Raw genomic sequence first — 19,383 nt, 5'->3', positions numbered from 1 at the left:
GAAGTAAATTCCTCTGAGGCCTACTTAACAACAACCAAACACACACCTGGGTGAAATGATAAAATTGTCCCTGCACTGCATAACTATTTGTGAGGGAGTACATGGAAAAGAACAAAATCAATGCAGGTACAAAGATAGCAAATTAGGCAGACAGCTAACCTCATACCCAAGATCTCCCTAGTATCTAGTTTTCTATTTGCATGGACTTTCAATTTTACAATACAGCTACATTCCATCATGTAGTCAAGTGCTGTGATCCAAAAACAAATTTCAGAGAGGTGTGTATTTTGCCACACAAAGCCATAGCTGCCAAGTTATCCCTTTTTTTAAGGGATTTTCCCTTATGCTGAATAGGCTTCCTCGCGAGAAAAGGGAAAACTTGGCAGCTATGCACAAAGCTTGGTGACACCTTAAAGACTTAACACAGGTGGCATAAGCTTTTGTGGACCAGAGCATCTGACAAAGTGGGCTGTGGCCCGCAAAAATCTAATCCAGGAGTTTTACCAATTTGTGGGCAAATTCATTGGCTGATTGTGAACTAGTGCCTGAGTCTTCTAGGAATTATTCCCCCGGTGTCACATGGGGAACATCTGTAACATCCGAAATGAAACTTTTACATCTGTTCAGCAAAGAGTTACAGAGGCTTTGTTTTGTGGGTGGCAAAGTTGCATAGAGACATCACCTTGCCGACAAAGGTTCGTATAGTTAAAGCTATGGTTTTCCCAGTAGTGATGTATGGAAGTGAGAGCTGGACCATAAAGAAGGCTGATCGCCGAAGAATTGATGCTTTTGAATTATGGTGCTGGAGGAGACTCTTGAGAGTCCCATGGACTGCTAGAAGATCAAACCTATCAATTCTTAAGGAAATCAGCCCTGAGTGCTCCCTGGAAGGACAGATCGTGAAGCTGAGGCTCCAATACTTTGGCCACCTCATGAGAAGAGAAGAATCCTTGGAAAAGACCCTGATGTTGGGAAAGATTGAGGGCACTAGGAGAAGGGGACGACAGAGGACAAGATGGTTGGACAGTGTTCTCGAAGCTACGAACATGAGTTTGACCAAACTACGGGAGGCAGTGCAAGACAGGAGTGCCTGGCGTGCTCTGGTCCATGGGGTCACGAAGAGTCGGGCACGACTAAACGACTAAACAACAACAACAAAGTTGCATAGAGACTGAGGGACTTCTGGTTGAGCGCCGGCCACCATAGTCGGAGGTTTGCGGACCTCGGCGCGTCAAAGGTGGAGGAACCACTCCAGCGCAGCGGACCCCCCAAAAAACCCAAATCAATGATAAAAAAGGACTGCTTCTTCTGTCCTACTGCACCTGGGGATCCTCTGGTGGCAGGGGGATCTCTAGGAATGGAGTGGGGGAGGAGGGGGAGGGTAATAAATGGAAGAAAAATGTAATGAAAAGGATTAAAAATTATGATAAAGGATATTGCTAAAGAGGATTATAAACTGAATATCAGAAAGGGAGAGAAAGGGGAAGTCTATAAGACAATGATTAGAAAAATGGATGTTTTAAAGTTATATTTGTATTGTTTGTATTTGTTTGTTAGAGTATGTGTTACATTGTATGTTTTTATGTTTAATTTGGTAAGGTTAAAAAATTGAATAAAAATTACTTTTAAAAAAGATGCATAGACTGAGAATTATATGTTTTCTACTATTTCTGATAGTTTTATGATATTTATGCCTTTGTTGTATCTGTACATTATTATTAGTTTGAGGGGGGCAGGACCCCCGTCCCCATAATCTCTATATTCATGAAGGGTTAGAATTTGAGCAAACACATACATTTGTGAAGCTGTAAAACAGTGAGGGCCTTTCCATATATATACATGACAGTGAGGGTAAAGGGGAGGGGCAAAACTTTATTGTAAAAGATGGTTTCTCATTTATATCCATCATTTGTTCAAGTCAATACATTCTATAAGAAATGAATAACCACACTCAGAGCCAGTGTGGTGTAGGTTGAGTGGTAGACTCGTAATCTGGTGAACCGGGTCTCCGCTCCTCCACATGCAGCTGCTGGGTGACCTTGTGCTAGTCACACTTCTTTAAAGTCTCTCAGCCCCACTCACCTCACAGAGTGTTTGTTGTGGGGGAGGAAGGGAAAGAATAATGTTAGCCGCTTTGAAACTCCTTTGGGTAGTGATAAAGTGGGATATCAAATCCAAACTCCTCCTCCTCCTCTTCTTCTTCTGTTGGGACACTTACTACTTGTCTGTAAGTAAAGTCCACAAGAATTCATACAACTCAGTCTTGCAGTTTAGTCAGACATTGATCCCAAGTAAGCAAGCATAGGCCTTCAACTATACATTTCAGTAAACAAACAATTCTATATTGATTTATGTAATTTATGTCCTTGTTTCTGTAATTATTCTAGTAGCTGTGTTCTTTTAAAGATATATATCCACATCAGCAACGAGAGCAGGGGTTGCAATTGCACATGAGAGAAACAGTTTTAACGCAATTCTTTGCATGTTTTCTATGAATTGAGTTCCATTGTTTCCAGTGGGGCTTGCTGCAAGGTAAACATGTATAGGAATGCATTCTAAATTATGACAGTTCTAGGACTGTAACTTCCACTGCCAGATTACGAATTTGAGGCTCAAGGGACGGCCTTCAACAGGAACTTTCTAATACAAAATTGAACTCAGGACATAGCAGGAAAAATCATTTGTACACATTATGAAATAAGGACCAAGCTGGAAATATTTGCGACAGATTTACTCAGAAATTCCCCAGTAAGGAGAATGTAACAGTCTGGCTTCATGAATGTTCCTGTTTAAAAGCCCCAGTATCTCAGAATACAGTCATTGTTTCCTTATCACAAGATACAAACTGGAGATATAGTCACGGTTGAAGGACTTCACTGTGTGCTCTGTTAGTACTTTTTTCACTAACATGGCAATGATATCCTTTTTTTACTGTTTTGAATACATATGTAAGTCATACATATAGAAGTTTAATTGCAGGCCGCCCTTCCGTAGTTCAAACCATGCTGAAGGGAGCTTGCAGCCTGAAAAAAATACATAATTACAAACATAACAGAAATAGTCATAAACAATTTAAAAAAAATACACCAGAGGTTTCTGCAGCCTGAGGACCACTTCTGAGGACTGAGCGATGGGGGTGGAGACGCTCCTTCAGGTATACCAGACCGACGCCCTTTAGGGCTTTAAAGGTCAGCACTAACACTGAATTGTGCTCAGAAATGTATTAGGAGCCAGTGAAGATCCTTTAGGATCGGTGTTATATAGTCCCAGTGCCCAGTCACCAATCTAGCTGCAGCATTCTGGAATAGTTGTAGTTTCTGAGTCACCTTCAAAGGTAGCACCACATAGAGTGCATTGCAGTAGTCCATGTGGGAGATAACCAGGGCATGCACCACTCCAGCGAGACAATCTGCGGACAGGTAGGGTCTCAGCCTGCATACCAGATGGAGCTGGTAGACAACTGACCTGGACAACAAATTGACCTGTGCCTCCGTGGACAGCTGAGAGTCCAAAATTACTCCCAGGCTGCACACCTGGTCTTTCAGGGGCAATTGTAACATACTGTGCTAGATGTCATATGGTTTTTAATTGTATTTTATAACTTCTGTTTTCTTATATATTTTATTGAATTACAATTTAAATTCCATAGAATGCATGTGACAGCCCTTTAGATATTTGAAGAGGTCTATTGTATCTCCTCTGTCTCCTATTGTCCAGGCTAAATACCCAGGTCCTTCAACCGTTCCTCATAAGGCTTAGTTTCCAGACCCTCGATCACCATGGTCACCCTCCTCTGCAGACATTCCAGCTTGTCAATATCCTCCTTAAATTGTGGCATCCAGAACTGAGCACCATACTCCAGGTGGGGTCTGATCAAAGCAGAATAGAGCAGGTCTCTCAATTCTTCATCGGGTTACTATCTTTCTGCTGATGCAGCCTAGAATACCACAGCTTCTTTTTCTGCTGCTGCATCATACTGTTGACTGATGTTAAGCTTGTGGTCTACTAAGACACCTAGATCCTTTTCACACGCACTACTGGCAAGCCAGGTGTCCCCCATCTTATATTTGAGCAGCTGAATATTTCTGCCTAAGCGCAGAACCTTACATTTGTCATTTTGTTAGTTCTGGCCCAGTTCTCCAATCTGTTATGGTCATATTGAATCCTGAGTCTATCTTCTGTGGCATTAGCTGCTCTGCTCAGCTTGGTGTCATCTGAAAATGTGACACTTCCTTCCCCTCACTTCCTTCATCCAAGTCATCTGTAAAGATGTAGAACAAGGGGCCCTGGACAGAACCCTGTGGCACCCCACTTGTCACTTTTTTCCAGGATTATGAGAAACCACAAGTGAGCACTCTTTGGGTTTGGTCAGTCATCTTCCTCTTCTCCCCCTTGCTATCTGAGCACATGGCTGGGCATAGGTAGGTACTGCAAAACTACAATTACCGGCTTTTGGCCACTGCAGGCATATACCGTAATCAAACCAGCACACCACATGGCTCAGCTGCCTCCTATGCTGTGCCTCTGCTCGTAAGCAGTGCCCTCCTAGCTTCCTCTTCTACAGGGCCAGGTTGTTGTTTTTTTGCTTTTGTTCATTCATAAAGTGCATTGCCTGCCCTTTGCCAGGTCAAACTTGTCTGTACAGTGGTACCTCGGTTTATGAACACAATTGGTTCCGGAAGTCTGTTCATAAACTAAAGCGTTCATAAACTGAAGCGAACTTTCCCATTGAAAGTAATGGAAAGTGGATTAATCTGTTCCAGACGGTCCACGGAGTACTTAAACTGAAGCGTTCATAAACTGAAGCGAACTTTTCCATTGAAAATAATGGAAAGTGGATTAATCCGTTCCAGACGGGTCCGCGGAGTACTCAACCTGAAGCGTACTTAACCCGAAGCATGGGTGTAATTGGTTCTGGAAGTCTGTTCATAAACTGAAGCTAACTTTCCCATTGAAAGTAATGGAAAGTGGATTAATCCATTCCAGATGGGGCCGCGGTGTTCGTAAACCGAAAATTCGTAAACCGAGGTTCCACTGTATTAAGAGGCGGCAATCTTTCAAGTATTCGGGACTGTTAATGTAGGGCTTTCTATGCCAAAGTCAAAACTTTGAATTGTAAACACAGAACTTGTGGTTTCCTAAGGATGTTTGGTCCTTAGATTCAACATGTCGCTAAAGAACTTGCTCAAAGAATCCAGCACATTAAGTTGCTTCCAATGCATTTGTCCTGATAAAAGTGTTGCTGCCTTGTGTGTCTTGGGAGAAATATACTGAAATACCGGTAGATGGTAAAATGTTACTTGCATGTTCATGATCCAAGCTCTGAAGAATGGTGTGTACCATATACAGTTAAATTACTGGTTTTTAAATATTCAGTGTTGCTTTGCAGAACAATATAAATTAAGTAATAATAAACCCATTTTATGTTACAAATATAACAAGTTTACTGAAAAACGCTTAATGCTTCCATGTTTTTCTGAACCATGTTACTTACTAAGAACAAATTCAGTTACACCCCCCCCCACACACAGAACCCATCATGTATTTACCAGAGGGAAATGAATATGCTTCTTAAACCGATTTCCACTTCAAATATATTTACCGAAGCTGTAAATCAGAGCGCTTCCGTACTCTCCCCTGCCCCAAATAAAAAATTCCAGGTACACTGCAATGCAGTTTTGAGTTTATTTAGATGAGCTCTCACACTAGATTTTACAAGCTGGTGAACACTGGCAAATTATTTCTCCCACAGTACTATAACCACACATTCCCAAAACAGTATAAATATATGGTTTAACATTAATACACACCACCATTTTATCAATTACATAACAAATTATCAAGTATCCAAATATTAAGTTACGCAGGTCAAAAGGCATACAAAATATTACAGAGGTCTGCCAAATTCATGGCAGAAACTCAAGAAAAAACAAAACGAAATCACTTCTAACAAAGCAATAGTTGGTAAACAACTTTCAAGAAGTACAATAAAAGAAATTACAAGATCTTCAGAAATGTATGATTAAGAGTGTTCAGCTACAATAAAGCATTTCTACATTAAAAAATTATTTACTAAAGGGCATATTCTACACTTCCTGCACAAGACAAAAGGCAACATTTTACTAGAAGTATTTATTAGTCCCCTCTCATCCTTTCACAGGCCCTTTGCTAAGTTGCACATTTAGTGCCAATATTTAACTGTAAGGCTTTTTTGTCTGGAGACATTAAAGACTTGTGTGCTTCTGTACAGCGTGAAGGATTATTTTCTATGAGTTAACCAGAGAATGTAGGTGAATGAAGAGGGTCAAACAAAAGTTTAGGGTACCAGAAGTAATTGAGTTAATTGTGTGAAAATCCTGATACTCATTCTAGTGTGATTGTGAAAGACAAAATATTGTGAATAGGCAGATTATTCTATGAAGCCCTATCTACAAAACAGAAGACAGCTGCTAATAGGGCAAAGGTCCAGATAGCTGTAGTTACTAAGAACTACACTGTGGTAAACAGAAATAGTGTGTTGGGCTTTTGGCACCTAATCTCTACACATGTCATGGTAGATTTGACTACTGGGACTGTGATGGAAAAAAACCTGAAATGCATGATTAAGGATAGTTTAATGATACAAATTACTAATAAGACATTTTGAAAGGCCAAGTATATTTCATGTACTAAAAAGATCATAATCACCATAATCTAAACAAAGTTGTTCTCCTGCCAACATTGTGGCCTACACCTATAGAAGCTTCATGTAACTTGTTTTAAGACATACATGTAGTTTTCCATGTAACCTGCCCAATTATAGATTTCATCTTCTACTTCCAAAGCCAGAAACATAGGCAGCTTGGTTTTTACTGAATACAACAGTTGTTACGGTGACCATTTGAATCTTTAAAACGCAGTCGCATTTTCGGACGATATTTCTCCAAATAGAGAAGCTGCTTGCTGTTAAAGGCTCCACGGCGCTTCCTACAAAACATTCAAATATTGAACATGTTACCGTAATTATGAGTGCTGAAAGTAACACTACTTCACTTGTGATCAAGTATTATATGCTTAAGATAGTTTTTGTTTCTTTATAAATGTCCTAGCAAGAACAGAATCCCCACCCTCCTTGTAAAAACAAGTTTTCACTTTGTACTGAAATTCTGTCATTCATCTGAACTTTAAAAATGATCTTCCAAGGACCTGTGCTTGCTGAATGAAATGTGCCAAGCAACTGCCAGGGAGAGTCTTTCTAGTAGTACCCAGTTATGGAATAGCCTTTCCAAGGAGGCGTGTCAAGCTGCCATCTTTGCAATCTTCTTTGGCACCAGGTAAATATATCATTCAGACTTTAAAAATAATTTAGGTAATCTGAGACTCTTTTTGAACTATTTTTAACCGGGATGGGGTGGGGTGTAGAATTCTGGTTTGTTATTTATGTTAACTTCTCTTGCCCTTAATGGTTTTGCTTTAAAGCCACACCTACAATTCCACTTCTACTGTAGCTTCAGCCTTCATATTTATTCTTTTTGCCTTCTCTTGTACAATCCACTATTAGACTAGGACTTTAAAATCTCTCCAGGCACTGGCCGATTTGCAGGGACACAGCATTCATACACGGGAAGAGGGGCTAGAGAAGTATTAAAAATAGCCAGATGCTTAGGCTTTGTGTTGCATGTGGTCCTAGCCAACAAAAAGCAACACTTTTTGAAGTATGGAATTTAAGGTTTTCCTAATTGTCATTGGCAAGTATGTACAAGGCAGATGCTTAATACTTACTGTCTTATGAACTGCACTGCATCCTCATACTTCATTCCACATTCAATGAGTGCAAGGGCAACTAATACAGGTGCTCTGGTGGAGGGGAAAGAACACATGTTGCAGAATGTTTCCCAATATTACAGTGTGGTTAGTCATTTTCTCCCATTTTGTAGACCCAAACAACTATTTCATCACACACTTATACTTTTGCCCTGCAAACATCTGATGGATATAGTGAATTTTATTAATAGCATATGCAAACTGTATTATATTACCCAAAATCATAAACTGGTGCTTGAGGAACACAAAAGCTGCCATTCACTGTTACAAATAGTGATCTCCTTGCTCAGATTAGTGCAAATATACAGGTTCCCTGTTAACACTCTGTTCAAGAGCTAATTCACCAGATATATGGGCTGCAATCTCTCATTAGTCAAAGCTTCATTGATTTGAAAAAACAATAATACACATACAGCTGTAACTTGCTACAAGCTATTCCCCACCTCGGTAAGACTAGCTAATGAAATCGATGTTTGGTACAGAAGTCAAGAGCAGATAGCCTTTTGGAGTTCTGTTTACCTTCCAAGACCAGCAACACAGTGTACAGCAATGCAACAACCAGGCTCTTCACGGAATTTAACTTTTAGGAGGTTTAGCCAATCATCAACAATCTGGATAGATGGTGGTGCTCCGTCATCAAAGGGCCAATCCTGGAATGCATGAAGTGAATAATTTCTTACCTAAACTTCCACATATCCTAGAATAGTACTTCTTAATTTGTCTTACAGTTAGCAAATCACTGCCTGATTTGAGTTTCTTCTCTCACTTTAAAACATCCATAGAAATCTTAAGGCCAGATTACCACAACCTGCATTATTTCCCCCTCCATGTTCACTCACTTGCACCATAGAAATTAAAAAATCCTATGGCTAATGTTATCTTTTTAATAAGCTACTCACCAAGACCTGAATGCCTTCTTTCTCTACTGGAGCAGTATCATAAGTGGCTTCACATACTCTTACTACTGTAGTAACTCCATACTTCTTAAGTTCCTAAGGAGAGAGGGTGATACATATCTTAATGATACCGTGTTGATGTTCATGCCCAGGCTATTGCAATTTTGTGAATAATTTCAAATACAGAGGCTGTTCAGAAGACCTATAATTATTGCATTTCACCTCTTCAATCAGCACCACTTAAATATCTAAAAAGACCAGAAGTATAGCAGAGCAATTCAAGTGGGCAGGAGTACATTTAAGAACATAAGAACCACCTGCTGGATGAGGCCACAGGTCCATCTAGTCCAGGCATCCCCAAACTTCGGCTCTCCAGATGTTTTGGACTACAATTCCCATCATCCCTGACCACTGGTCCTGTTAGCTAGGCCAGGGATCATGGGAGTTGTAGGCCAAAACATCTGGAGGGCCGCAGTTTGGGGATGCCTGATCTAGTCTAACATCATGTTCTCACAGTGGCCGACCAGATGCCCATAAGCAGGACCTAAGCTCAAGAGCATTCTCTTCTCTTGAAGTTTCCAGCAAGTGGTATTCACATATTACCTCTGAAAGTAGAGCTCTATCCACTTGATTATTCTGGTTGCCCTCCTCTGCCCTGTAACATTAGTTTAACACTTTCAATTGTTCAAAGTGCTTCATTTGCATTATCTGTTTGTAATCCTCATCATAATCCTGTAAAGTACAGTAATCTAGTTCCTCCCATCCTCATATGCTAGATAGATTTGAGATAATACTGACATTTGAATGTGTAGGGCATATTTATGGTGATCTAGAGTTCATGGGAGAGCAGAGGTTTGAGCTAAAAACTGACTCACAGCTCAGTCTCTTAGTCACTATACTATACCAGCTCAGAGCTTTACCTACACGTAGCATGGTGCAACTGCACCACACTAAGCAAAGCTGAACACCCCTGCAGTAATCACAAGTAAAAACCTAAATGCAGTTTTGAGGAATTCTTGAACATGCAACTACTATGCAATAAGGAAATCTGTATTGGGAATGACTGAATGGTGGTGTAAAAGAAAGAAATAAGGTTAAATTAACTCCTAACAGATCACCATGTTGGTAGTCAACTCAATGGTCAGAGACAAATTTCAGTAATACATTATTCTAAGGGAAATTTCAGTAATACTGTTATATCAAATTTTTCAACATTACAAAAATTAACATAAGCCTCCCACTCAAGAACTCTTACCTCTATGAACTTGTTTAAGGTTGCATTGGTTGGATTGTGAGTGATAAGGAATCTCATATTCTTGTAAGTGATTTCCACAGGAGCTGGGCGGTTCATTCGGGCCATGTTAATTTAGTTAAAACGTCCAACAAGACCAATACTATTTTAAAAAAAAAACCTAGCAGAATTGATTGGGAGAAACCGAAGCCTACTCCACTAAAAGCCACTTGAAGTTTCCAGTGCTGACAAGCATGAAGTTGGGAGCAATGGGAAATGAAATGAACCTCCTAAACAAGAAGCAGCAATTCTTCAATCCTGTAATACTGAGGCAAAGAGAAAGGCAGTGCAGCAAGGCTACCCCATTCAGGTCTGAACTCCTTTGTAAAATGCTCTGCCAATTTCAACTCAACACGTCTTATTCTGGTAACCACTCTTAAGGGGGCTTCTTGGTGGAGTAGTAATCAATTTCTATAGTTCACTTGTCTGCATAGAGGCCGTGCTGTGCCTGGCAGTAGTCCCCACTGCCCTTCAGAAACTCCATAAATGTGTGACCAAGAACACCACAGAACTGCTGCAAAGAGAGGAAAAAAGAAGAGTACATTTGTCAGTGACTGAACAGGTATCTTACAAATAGCTTATTATTGGGTAAAGGTAACATAAAGGACTGAACCACCAATATTGAGACTTTCCTTAATTTAGACCAGGCATAAGCAAACTAAAGCCCTCCAGATGTTTGGGACTACAATTCCCATCATCCCTAGCTAACATGACCAGTGGTCAGGGATGATGGGAATTGTAGTCCCAAACAAAACCCTATAGGGGTTTGCTATGCCTGATTTAGACAAACTTTTTTCTTCTAAAATAAGAAAACCTACTTTACTGTATTGCAGATATTTTGATCATCCTTGCAATTCCTCAGGTTAATTTAAAAATAGCATTCAGGAAGACTGACAGTTCTCTGTCTGTCTCCCAAGTGGTGGCAAACTCAAGTTATTAGTATCAAGAATAGACCTTTGTTCTGGATCACTTCCATTCTGCAGGAGGTGCAGGAAGTTTTCCTTCCAAAGTTAAGGAGTGTAGAGGTCTAAAGAAGCTTGTCACATAGCCTCCCAAAGGAAACCCTGTTTATTACAACATGTATACATTACACAAATGTTGGAGGCAACATTTGTGGTGTTTTATGACTTATTAACAATCCTGTGAATAAGGTTAGCCCTATGGTAACCCACAACCCCACAGATAACCAGAGACCTGAACTCTGGTAACTGTAGCCCCTGGTGAGCATTGCATTGGCTATTTAAGACAGGAACAGGTTATAGTTCCTTTTTGTAGGAGATGGCAGCTGCTGTATAGCATTTGCCAAGTTTTCAGAGGAGGGAGGAGAAATGACACAGGTGAGTGAAACAGGATGGATGACCATCCAGGGAAATATTATTTGCAAGAGTGGCATTAATAAGGTTTAAAAACGAAATCCAAACTGGAATGTGATATGCAACTTATTTTTCTAAGTAAAACCAGCATTAAACCTGACACAAACTTAATTCAGAAGAGTTATTAAAATGATGAAGTGCTTAACAGAGGGAAAATGCCAATGAACTCAATTTACTTAGGCTGGGTATCAGCAGCTTGCATCAAGAGTTTGCATGCTGAAGGAGGACACTTCAATAATACAGATTTAATGGCAAGGAAAGCACTAGATGGTGCATCTACTCTCTTCAGGGTCCTGCCTATGGGTCTTAAAGGGCTTATCAAAAACACTGGTTTGCATGGTTAGAAGCAAGCCACCTACAGGAATTTCAGTGTGATTATAACACTGTTCATGATATAGCTTTTTACCATTCAGGGGGTTTCATGGCCACTGGCAGTTAAGCCAGTAAATGGGAAGTTCCAAGTAGCCTCCTCGTTCAAGATGAGGAAAATAGTTTTACTAAAGCAATGTTCACTACTGGGAGAATTGCTGAATTTTTCAGTGTATAACATGCCCCCGTGTATAACACTATCCCTATTTTTGGGGACTCAAATTTATGAAAATGGGAGAAGATGACCCCCGTGTATTAGACAACCCCTGTTTTTTAACATTATTTTTAGGGGGAAACCTAGTCTTATACATGCAAAAGTATGGCAAATCTTTCCTGCAACAACTACCATTATACCGTACCACAGAGGTTGAAATCAAATAACTCCAAGTAAACAAGTTTTCCCACTGCAGACACACACAGTAGGATGGTTAACCAGGGATTGCAAGTTTGCAGCATACTGCTGTGGGGAAAAACAAGGCATGCTCCAAGGCATACCGTACTTTTCCATGGATTTTTTTAACTTTAAAAAAAGTTAAATGGGGGGTAGTCTTATACACAGGGGCAATCTTCCCCAATTTTCTTAATGTTGAGTCCCAAAAAATAGGGGGCGTCTTTTACACGGGGGCATGTTATACACAGAAAAATACAGTAATCTGATTGTTTCATGTAAGTTTTTACAGAAGTTTTAAAGCTTGATCAAATTAAGCAAGTTCCATTAACACATGCACCTAAAGAATTATAAGCTATACAGGTCACTCACAAAACACACAATTTCAACTTTACAAGGTTGAAGGCCATTCAGTTGAAATCACAAGATGAGAATCAATTAGTACCCTGTTTCTCATATTTTAAGACATACCCATAAAATAATCCATAGCAGGATTTTTAAGCATTCAAGGAATATAAGCCATACCCCGAAAATAAGACATAGCTATTGATAGACGCAGCAGCAATGCCGGCTGCAGCAGGAGGAGGAGGAAAAAAATAAGACATCCCTTGAAAATAAGCCATAGTGGGGGTTTTTTGAGGAAAAAATAAATATAAGACGTGTCTTATAATATGAGAAACACGGTACTGGTAGATCCAAGAGCTATGGAGAAAAGAAATGGAATGGCCATTTTGTAGATCACACAGGGCCAGTGCAATTATTACTGAGGAAAGGCCATGTAACAGCATTAGTGAATACTTTCAACCAGAGTGACATTCCACTAGCATACAGTCTCTATACAATTACAATCAGTGTGATAGTGGACAGTGGACTTTAAAGCAAAACCAACTATGATCCTAACCCACAATTTACTAAAAAGCTGATCTTCGGTCAGCCAATAAACTCTGAGCTAAATATGCCTCACAAGATTGTTATGAGGACAAGACAGGTTTGCGCTACTTTTCTACCATACTACCACAGCTGAAATTATGAATCAAAATTGTTCAACAAAAATATAGTATCTTCCTTAACCTGGTGCCCTTCAGAGATTGTTGAACTATAACATCCCTGATCATGCTACCGTGTTTCTCCTAAAATAAGACACATCTTATATTTATTCTTCCTGGAAAAAAAAAAAACATCACGGCTTATTTTCAGGGGATGTCTTATTTTTTTACCGTATTAAGTATGGTACAGCATTATTAAGCCTGCTGCCGGGTCCTGGGGCTTCACGCAGTGCGGCTGAGGCTGCTGCCGGCGGCTGCAGCTTCGCGCGCCGCCCGCTGCCGGGTCCCAGGGCTTCACACAGCGCGGCTGAGGCTGCTGCCGGCTGCTGCAGCTTCGCGCGCCGCCCGCTGCCGGGTCCCAGGGCTTCACACAGCACGGCTGAGGCTGCTGCTGGCTCCTGCAGCTTCGTGCGCCGCCCGCTGCCAGGTACTGGGGCATCACGCGGCGCGGCTGAGGCCGGCTGCTGCGGCTTTGCGCGCCGCCCGCTGCCGTGTCCTGCGGCTTCGCGCAACACAACACGGTGCGGCTGAGGCTGCTGCCGGCAGCTGCGGCTTCGCGCGCCGCCCACTGAGCCTGCTGCCGGGTCCTTCCGAGTCCTGCGGCTTCGCACACCGCGCGCAAAAGCTCCTGCTGGGGCTTCGCGTGGCGCGCGTTGAGGCTCCTGTCGGGTCCCAGGGCTTCACCTCTCTCTGGGTCCTGCGGGGTCGGGGCTTCGTGCTGCACCGACAGGCATCTTCCTTTTCCTCTTACTAATGGAAGTGCCATCCAGACCTGCTCCCACCACTACCCAGTACGGCTTATTTTGGGGGTATGTCTTATATTTTTTAAACTCAAAAAAATCCTGCCATGGCTTATTTTGTAGGCACGTCTTATTTTAGGAGAAACACGGTAGTAGAAGCCAATGCAAGTTATAGTCCAGCAACATCTGGAGGGCACTGTATTGGGGAAGGATGCTTTAGACTGCTTCATTTTCAAACTGTATCTTATTCATGAAGTGTGATTATTTCCCCCACACCCCCATTTAATAAAACAGTTGTAATAAGACACCAATTCCTCCATTTACTTATTTTTGCCAGAACAATAACTACCCTATAATACTACCATGTCAATTCTGAGCCACAAGGTAGGGCTTATCTGAAGGCAGGGTGAAGGGAGTGCAGATAAAGGGTTTAATATGAGCCAACACCAAATAAATATCTAGTGCCCCCAAACAGCTGCACCCACAGATGCTCTTAAAGATAACTCTTTTTCAGGCCAAGGCAGCTGAGTTGTCATGGTTATAGAAACAAACCCAAGCAGCATTGAATTCTCATGAGTATGCCAACTTTATTTTGATGAAACTCAAGAACAGTCAGTTTCCATATATCATGAAACTTCTAAACACTGTGCATTCTACATAGAAACAAAAGACACTGCATTTTTAAAAATACTATCGATATTTCAACAACAGAAGAGTAAATAATTTTCACATGAGCTGCCCATCATCTAACACCATCCAAACCACATTCTTGGCTTTTGACTATACAGAAAGAAGGAATCCTGGCTCTTTCCAAACAAGCTACTCATATTGATCAGTTAATCCAAGAGATCAAATTTTGTCTTCTCTAGTAATGCCATCTGCAGGCAATTCTCAACTCACAGAACAAAATTTACACACTTTGATGTACTGTGTGCTTGAAAACTTTATGTTCTGATATGGGGTGTGGATCTAGAACTAGTACAGTCTGCTTCTGTGTTTTAATTTGAACATCTTGCTACTTACATATTTTTCCAAGGAACAAACTGACTCAGATAAGACATATACACTCACTGGAATCACAGCAACTGTTAAACTCCAAAAGTTGTTGCATTTTTTAATTGAGAAATGATCTTAGAACTGACATTCTCTCCCATCCTGAAATTCTCACTGGCCTGCAATATTTAGGATCACCAGTTTGATTAAAGTCTTAATGAACAAGAAAGGAGATTCCTAATCAGACAGATTTGTTTTAAGTAGTGTTTGGAAAAACTGCAGGAAGCATTTCCCCATTCTTATATATAGTATGGAATGGTCTCAAGATGCTGTTTTTTAAACAGCATCCATGCCTGTCTTCTATGTGCATGCCTCTTGTTTAAAATTTTATTTATTGCATGTGTTGTCACCTCATTACAGTGGTTCTCTGGGCAATGTATGATTGCACACTGTAAGCAATATAAAACAGCCAATTCATATAATATTGAACATAACAATTAACGATAATGGTGGGATCCAGAGATGCCCAGGGCAGAGTTCTGCCCACTTAAGTGTGGGAGCAATTTATTTTTTGCCTACTCCCCAAATATGAGAACCTCCACAGAAGGAACCTCAATGTAGCCAACAGTCCTTCTGTTCACTGGTGGGTTTGATTCAGTATAAATTCCTGCCCCTTAAATGCGTGAAGGTGGCGCTTCTTGCTGATGATCCTCCCCTTTCCTCTGGAGTTCCTGTCCCAATCTACAATAGAGGTGGTGTGTGTATGGCTTTATTTAGGATGGGTGGTGAGGAGTGCTGCAGAAGAGCAAGGGTTAAATCATTTAAATCACCAGAGCCTTCTGTTCATGGAAAGACAGCCCTGGAGACAACCCAGTACTTTTAAATACAAGAACTTCTTAAAAGTACAGTTAAGATAAAAGGGCAGCACATAAACCTAACAGAACCACTTTTAAAAGAACACTGTAGCAATAGAACACAAAGAAAAGGAGAGAAGAAATTGAAGGCTATGAAGCTAAAAAAGAAATTTGAACACTTTCTATGTGCCAACTCTGCATGGTATTTGCCTACCTGAACTACATGTTCCAAGTGTTACTGCAACAGAGAATCTATTACAAACAAGCCCGCTCCAAGTCCTACTGAAACTAAAGTTGCTACATTTAGACATATGACAACAACTTTGGGCTTTGGGCAGATTTTTGATGGTAAAACAGCTTCTGCCATGTTGTGAAGAGTCCTAAAGTCTTTCAAACTAAATAGCATATGTATTTCTTGAACACAGCCACTTTAGGTTCTTCCCATTTCCTCCCCACATCCTGCACTAGCAATCACACTCAAAAGCATCAGGACAAGCAAGTGAGCTGTAGAGCATGAAATGGCTGGAAAGTCATTGGAAACTGCCTAGAACCATAGGAAGAAACCAAGATTAGCTAGCATTGAGAACTGCAGAAAAGTAGCTTGATTAGACGTGTGTGGGAAGGTGCAAGAAGTAGATGAAATGGGAAGAGAAAGTGACAAATGACAAGGAGGAGGAATAACAGAAGGAACTTCTGAGGAGGTGGAAGCTCTGGAATTGAGATGGGGCAGGTGCCTGAATCAATGAGCAGGCATAGTAGCCATTTCATGATACATGAATAACTGCCTCCTCCAGTTAAGAATTCAGGCTACAGCAAAAGACAGCCAGCAGTAGACACTCCTCCAGTCTCCAAGGATATTTTAGATTTAAGAACTGTTCAATGTATCTTTACAAATCCCCACTAATTTCGATTAGGTTCTAATTTCTGCTTACAAAATGAATCTGGATTGATTATGGTGCACCCTGTTCCACGAAAAAAGATCATTATCACTGTCGTTTAGCCAATTATAGCTTTTACCATTTTTCTTGAGTAGCCAAAACATTTGTATGGAGTCTCAAAAACAGTCGAGCACAGGATGTGGACATCTTAACTATTTCAGAAATTTATTGGTTATTGATTTTAGAGATTACTTTGAAAAAATATGCAAAGCAACCATTCCCCAAGTGTGTAGAAAATAACTTGATTTTTTTCCGGGGGGGGGGGAGAATACTTCGGGGGGGGGATTCAAGTCCTCTTTGACTTACAGCACATCATGGCCTCATATAAACAAACTTACCAGGATGTTCCAAATTACAGTAAATACAATCCTGTGACTCAGCCGAAAGATTGCCTTGTTAACTCAAAACCTATAAACCACATCACCTTTCTTGACACTTAATATGCTTCTCACATGACACACAAGTACATGCTTCCTCAGCCTAAGTGACAGGGTCTCCCTAACAAAGCAGACAGGAGGTCGTGTTCCAGACTGTCACTCTCTTCCCACCCTAGCAACTGACTGCGAAGGAAACATGGCAAAAAAATTTTTTTGCCCCGATCGCGTCCTCTTTTGCGGTTCCTCCACCTACTTCCGGCGTGTGACTGCAGCGTGAGCGGGAAGCAGCGTGCTCGTCATCTGCATGCAGACAGCAGTGAGACGGGAAAGCCACACTGACCCAGCCGCGTCAGATGTCCTCTCCACTCTCCCTTCAACTCCCCCCCCCCCGCACAACCCAGTGGTGAGTCACACTCGGAAGCGCAATAGCCGCCCCCCGTGGCCAGGTAGCGGCCGGGACATGTATTGACTTGTTTCCTTTCCTCACCTCAACGAACCGAGCCACGCAGCAAGGGGTGGAGAGAAACGCCCCCGCTTCCTTTCCCCAGACTGGCGTAAACGGAGTCACGACTCACAGCGAAGCCCTAAGCCCATTGATACAATTCGGGGGGGGGGGGGAATCAGGCGTGCTTCATTCGCGCTGCCTAGGATCGGGTGCATCTCTTGGGCAGGGGTAGGCACCAAGGGCGGACTGGCCTTTTTTTAACGCAGCTGCAGTCACCCAGAGGCGGCTAATGACTATTCATTAAGAACTGTCCCAAAGCTTTTTCCACGCGGCGTCCCTTCTGAAACCTCTTTAAGACAAGCGAATTGTTGGGGCTGTCATTTGCGATTGAATACACTTGTTCCCCTATTTTAACAGGCACGATTTCACCAACGTACGTGTGTGTGTGCGTGTCCTGCTTCTCCCCCACCCGCCACCGGCAATCCTTGCTCTGTTCCACGGGGTGCCGGGGGCTTTCAGGGGATACACGCGGCCCGGTGGCCCAAGGTGGGCTCGCAAAAAAGCAGCGCGGCGCCACCCCGGCACCCCGTAAAAAAAGGGGCACCGGGCTAATGACACGTCGTCGCGACGGGGTCTAAAGGTCGAGAGCCACGCCGCAAAGACGACCCCCGAAGGGCCAGGAACGGATTGAAAGGAAGCGGGGGGCACGTGGCGCGCGCGGGAGGGCCGTGTAAACCCCCACCCCCATGCAGCATGGCGGTGGGGCTTGTAGGCTAACCGACGCTCTCCCCCTTCCGTACCGACAGCAAACATCGAAGAGATGCTTGTTCCAGCTGCTACTTCGCTCCCTCCATCCGCGCGGCTCCTACTTCACACACACACACACCCCCGCCCGCCCGCCGCTTCCAGACAGTGGCGGCGACGCCGCCGCCTCCCGCCCAGACGCCTCCTTCGGAAAGGGCGTCGAAGCCCCCTTCTCTCACTCTATGCCTCCCCTCCATGGTCACGTCCCGCGCGCCAATCGAGTCAGGACGCGGCCATCTGCCGCCGCTTTCACAGCGACGTGGGAAAAGGAGCCCAGAGAAAGAACAGGTTGAGGGAGAGGCGCCCTCCTCCAGAGGAGAATGGAGGCTTTGTGTGCCGCCGCCGCCTCGCCTGAGAGGACGGCGCCTCAGCTGGGAGGGGGGGGGCCTCCACCACATGCCCGCCTGCCTGATGGAAACGCCGTCGCGGCCCAAGGAACAAAGAAACGAACATGGAGGGAGAGAAAGAGAGAAGGGGGGGAGAGGGGGGTAGAAAAACGGCGATTAGAGGCGGCGAGAGGGTCGCCCGTTACTCACAGGAATATGGTTACTCATTGAAGACTGTAGCCTGATCATACGGCCTGGGTGCTGAGGGCGCCACCGCCGAGGGCAGAAGGAGCTGAGCCTGAGGGAAGCGGAGGCGGCCGCGGAGGTGGTGGTGCCGGAGCAGGGCGGCGGCGATGGACCATGCAGGGTGGAGGAGGAGCCGGAGGGGGAGAGAAAGAGAGACGGGGGGGAGGAGACCGAAGAGGGGGGGCGCGCGCGCGGACACGAGGAGGAGGAGGAGCTCCTCTTGCTCTCGTCGCTGCTGCTGCTGCTTCTGGTAGCGGCGGCGGTGGTGGTGGTGTTGCTAACGCGGCTCTGACGGCAGAAAGGAAACGCGGCAGGGCGTGGGAGGGGCTCGGGGAGTAGCTGCGGCGGGGCCTCTCCTCGCGCGCTCTTCTGCGCAAGGCAAGCAGAAAGGCGGAGTGGGCGGAGGTGTCCTTAAGCGCCGCCCCACTCTCCGGCGCGCGCGCGTGTGTCATGCGACGCCCCGCCTCGTTCCTCTCCACCCCTAACCCGTTGCC

At 43.3% G+C, this 19,383-nt stretch overlaps 2 protein-coding genes across 3 annotated transcripts; both read right to left on the bottom strand.

Moving 5' to 3' along the window:
- Nucleotides 1-5,671: 5,671 nt before the first annotated feature.
- On the bottom strand, nucleotides 5,672-10,406 carry PTP4A1 (protein tyrosine phosphatase 4A1). 2 transcript variants are annotated; one of them, XM_035109703.2, is made up of 5 exons: nucleotides 9,955-10,406; nucleotides 8,703-8,795; nucleotides 8,323-8,453; nucleotides 7,762-7,836; nucleotides 5,672-6,966 (listed from the first exon to the last, which is right to left on the bottom strand). In XM_035109703.2, exons 1-5 carry the CDS (start codon nucleotides 10,057-10,059, stop codon nucleotides 6,849-6,851), a joined length of 522 nt encoding a protein of 173 aa, XP_034965594.1. In that variant the 5' UTR covers nucleotides 10,060-10,406; the 3' UTR covers nucleotides 5,672-6,848. The 2 variants fall into 2 exon arrangements, with proteins under 2 accessions (XP_034965594.1, XP_060128499.1); XM_060272516.1 differs by having other exon boundaries at nucleotides 5,672-6,962; nucleotides 9,955-10,093.
- On the bottom strand, nucleotides 10,104-19,223 carry LOC132591884 (uncharacterized). Its single transcript, XM_060272517.1, has 2 exons — nucleotides 18,854-19,223; nucleotides 10,104-10,504 (listed from the first exon to the last, which is right to left on the bottom strand). The coding sequence occupies exons 1-2, from the start codon at nucleotides 18,890-18,892 to the stop codon at nucleotides 10,409-10,411; spliced, it is 135 nt and encodes a 44-aa protein (XP_060128500.1). The 5' UTR covers nucleotides 18,893-19,223; the 3' UTR covers nucleotides 10,104-10,408.
- Between the last annotated feature and the right edge of the window lie 160 nt (nucleotides 19,224-19,383).

This window comes from Zootoca vivipara, chromosome 3, assembly GCF_963506605.1.
Source record: "Zootoca vivipara chromosome 3, rZooViv1.1, whole genome shotgun sequence".
NCBI lineage: Eukaryota > Metazoa > Chordata > Lepidosauria > Squamata > Lacertidae > Zootoca > Zootoca vivipara.
The sequence above is the reverse complement of the archived record's forward strand: the minus strand, read 5'-3'. Positions and strand labels throughout refer to the sequence as shown.

What these genes read in the sequence shown, in the direction of transcription:
- PTP4A1 (XM_060272516.1), bottom strand. Translation starts at nt 10,059, where the DNA reads ATGGCCCGAATGAACCGCCCAGCTCCTGTGGAAATCACTTACAAGAAT. An exon ending in TGTGTTGCTGGTCTTGGAAG is followed by an intron (nt 7,837 to 8,322) that starts GTAAACAGAACT and finishes CCCCTCCACCAG; the next exon opens with AGCACCTGTATTAGTTGCCC. An exon ending in GCAGTGCAGTTCATAAGACA is followed by an intron (nt 6,963 to 7,761) that starts GTAAGTATTAAG and finishes TTTTGTAGGAAG; the next exon opens with CGCCGTGGAGCCTTTAACAG.
- LOC132591884 (XM_060272517.1), bottom strand. Translation starts at nt 18,892, where the DNA reads ATGATCAGGCTACAGTCTTCAATGAGTAACCATATTCCT. An exon ending in CAATGAGTAACCATATTCCT is followed by an intron (nt 10,505 to 18,853) that starts GTGAGTAACGGG and finishes CTCTCTTTGCAG; the next exon opens with CAGTTCTGTGGTGTTCTTGG.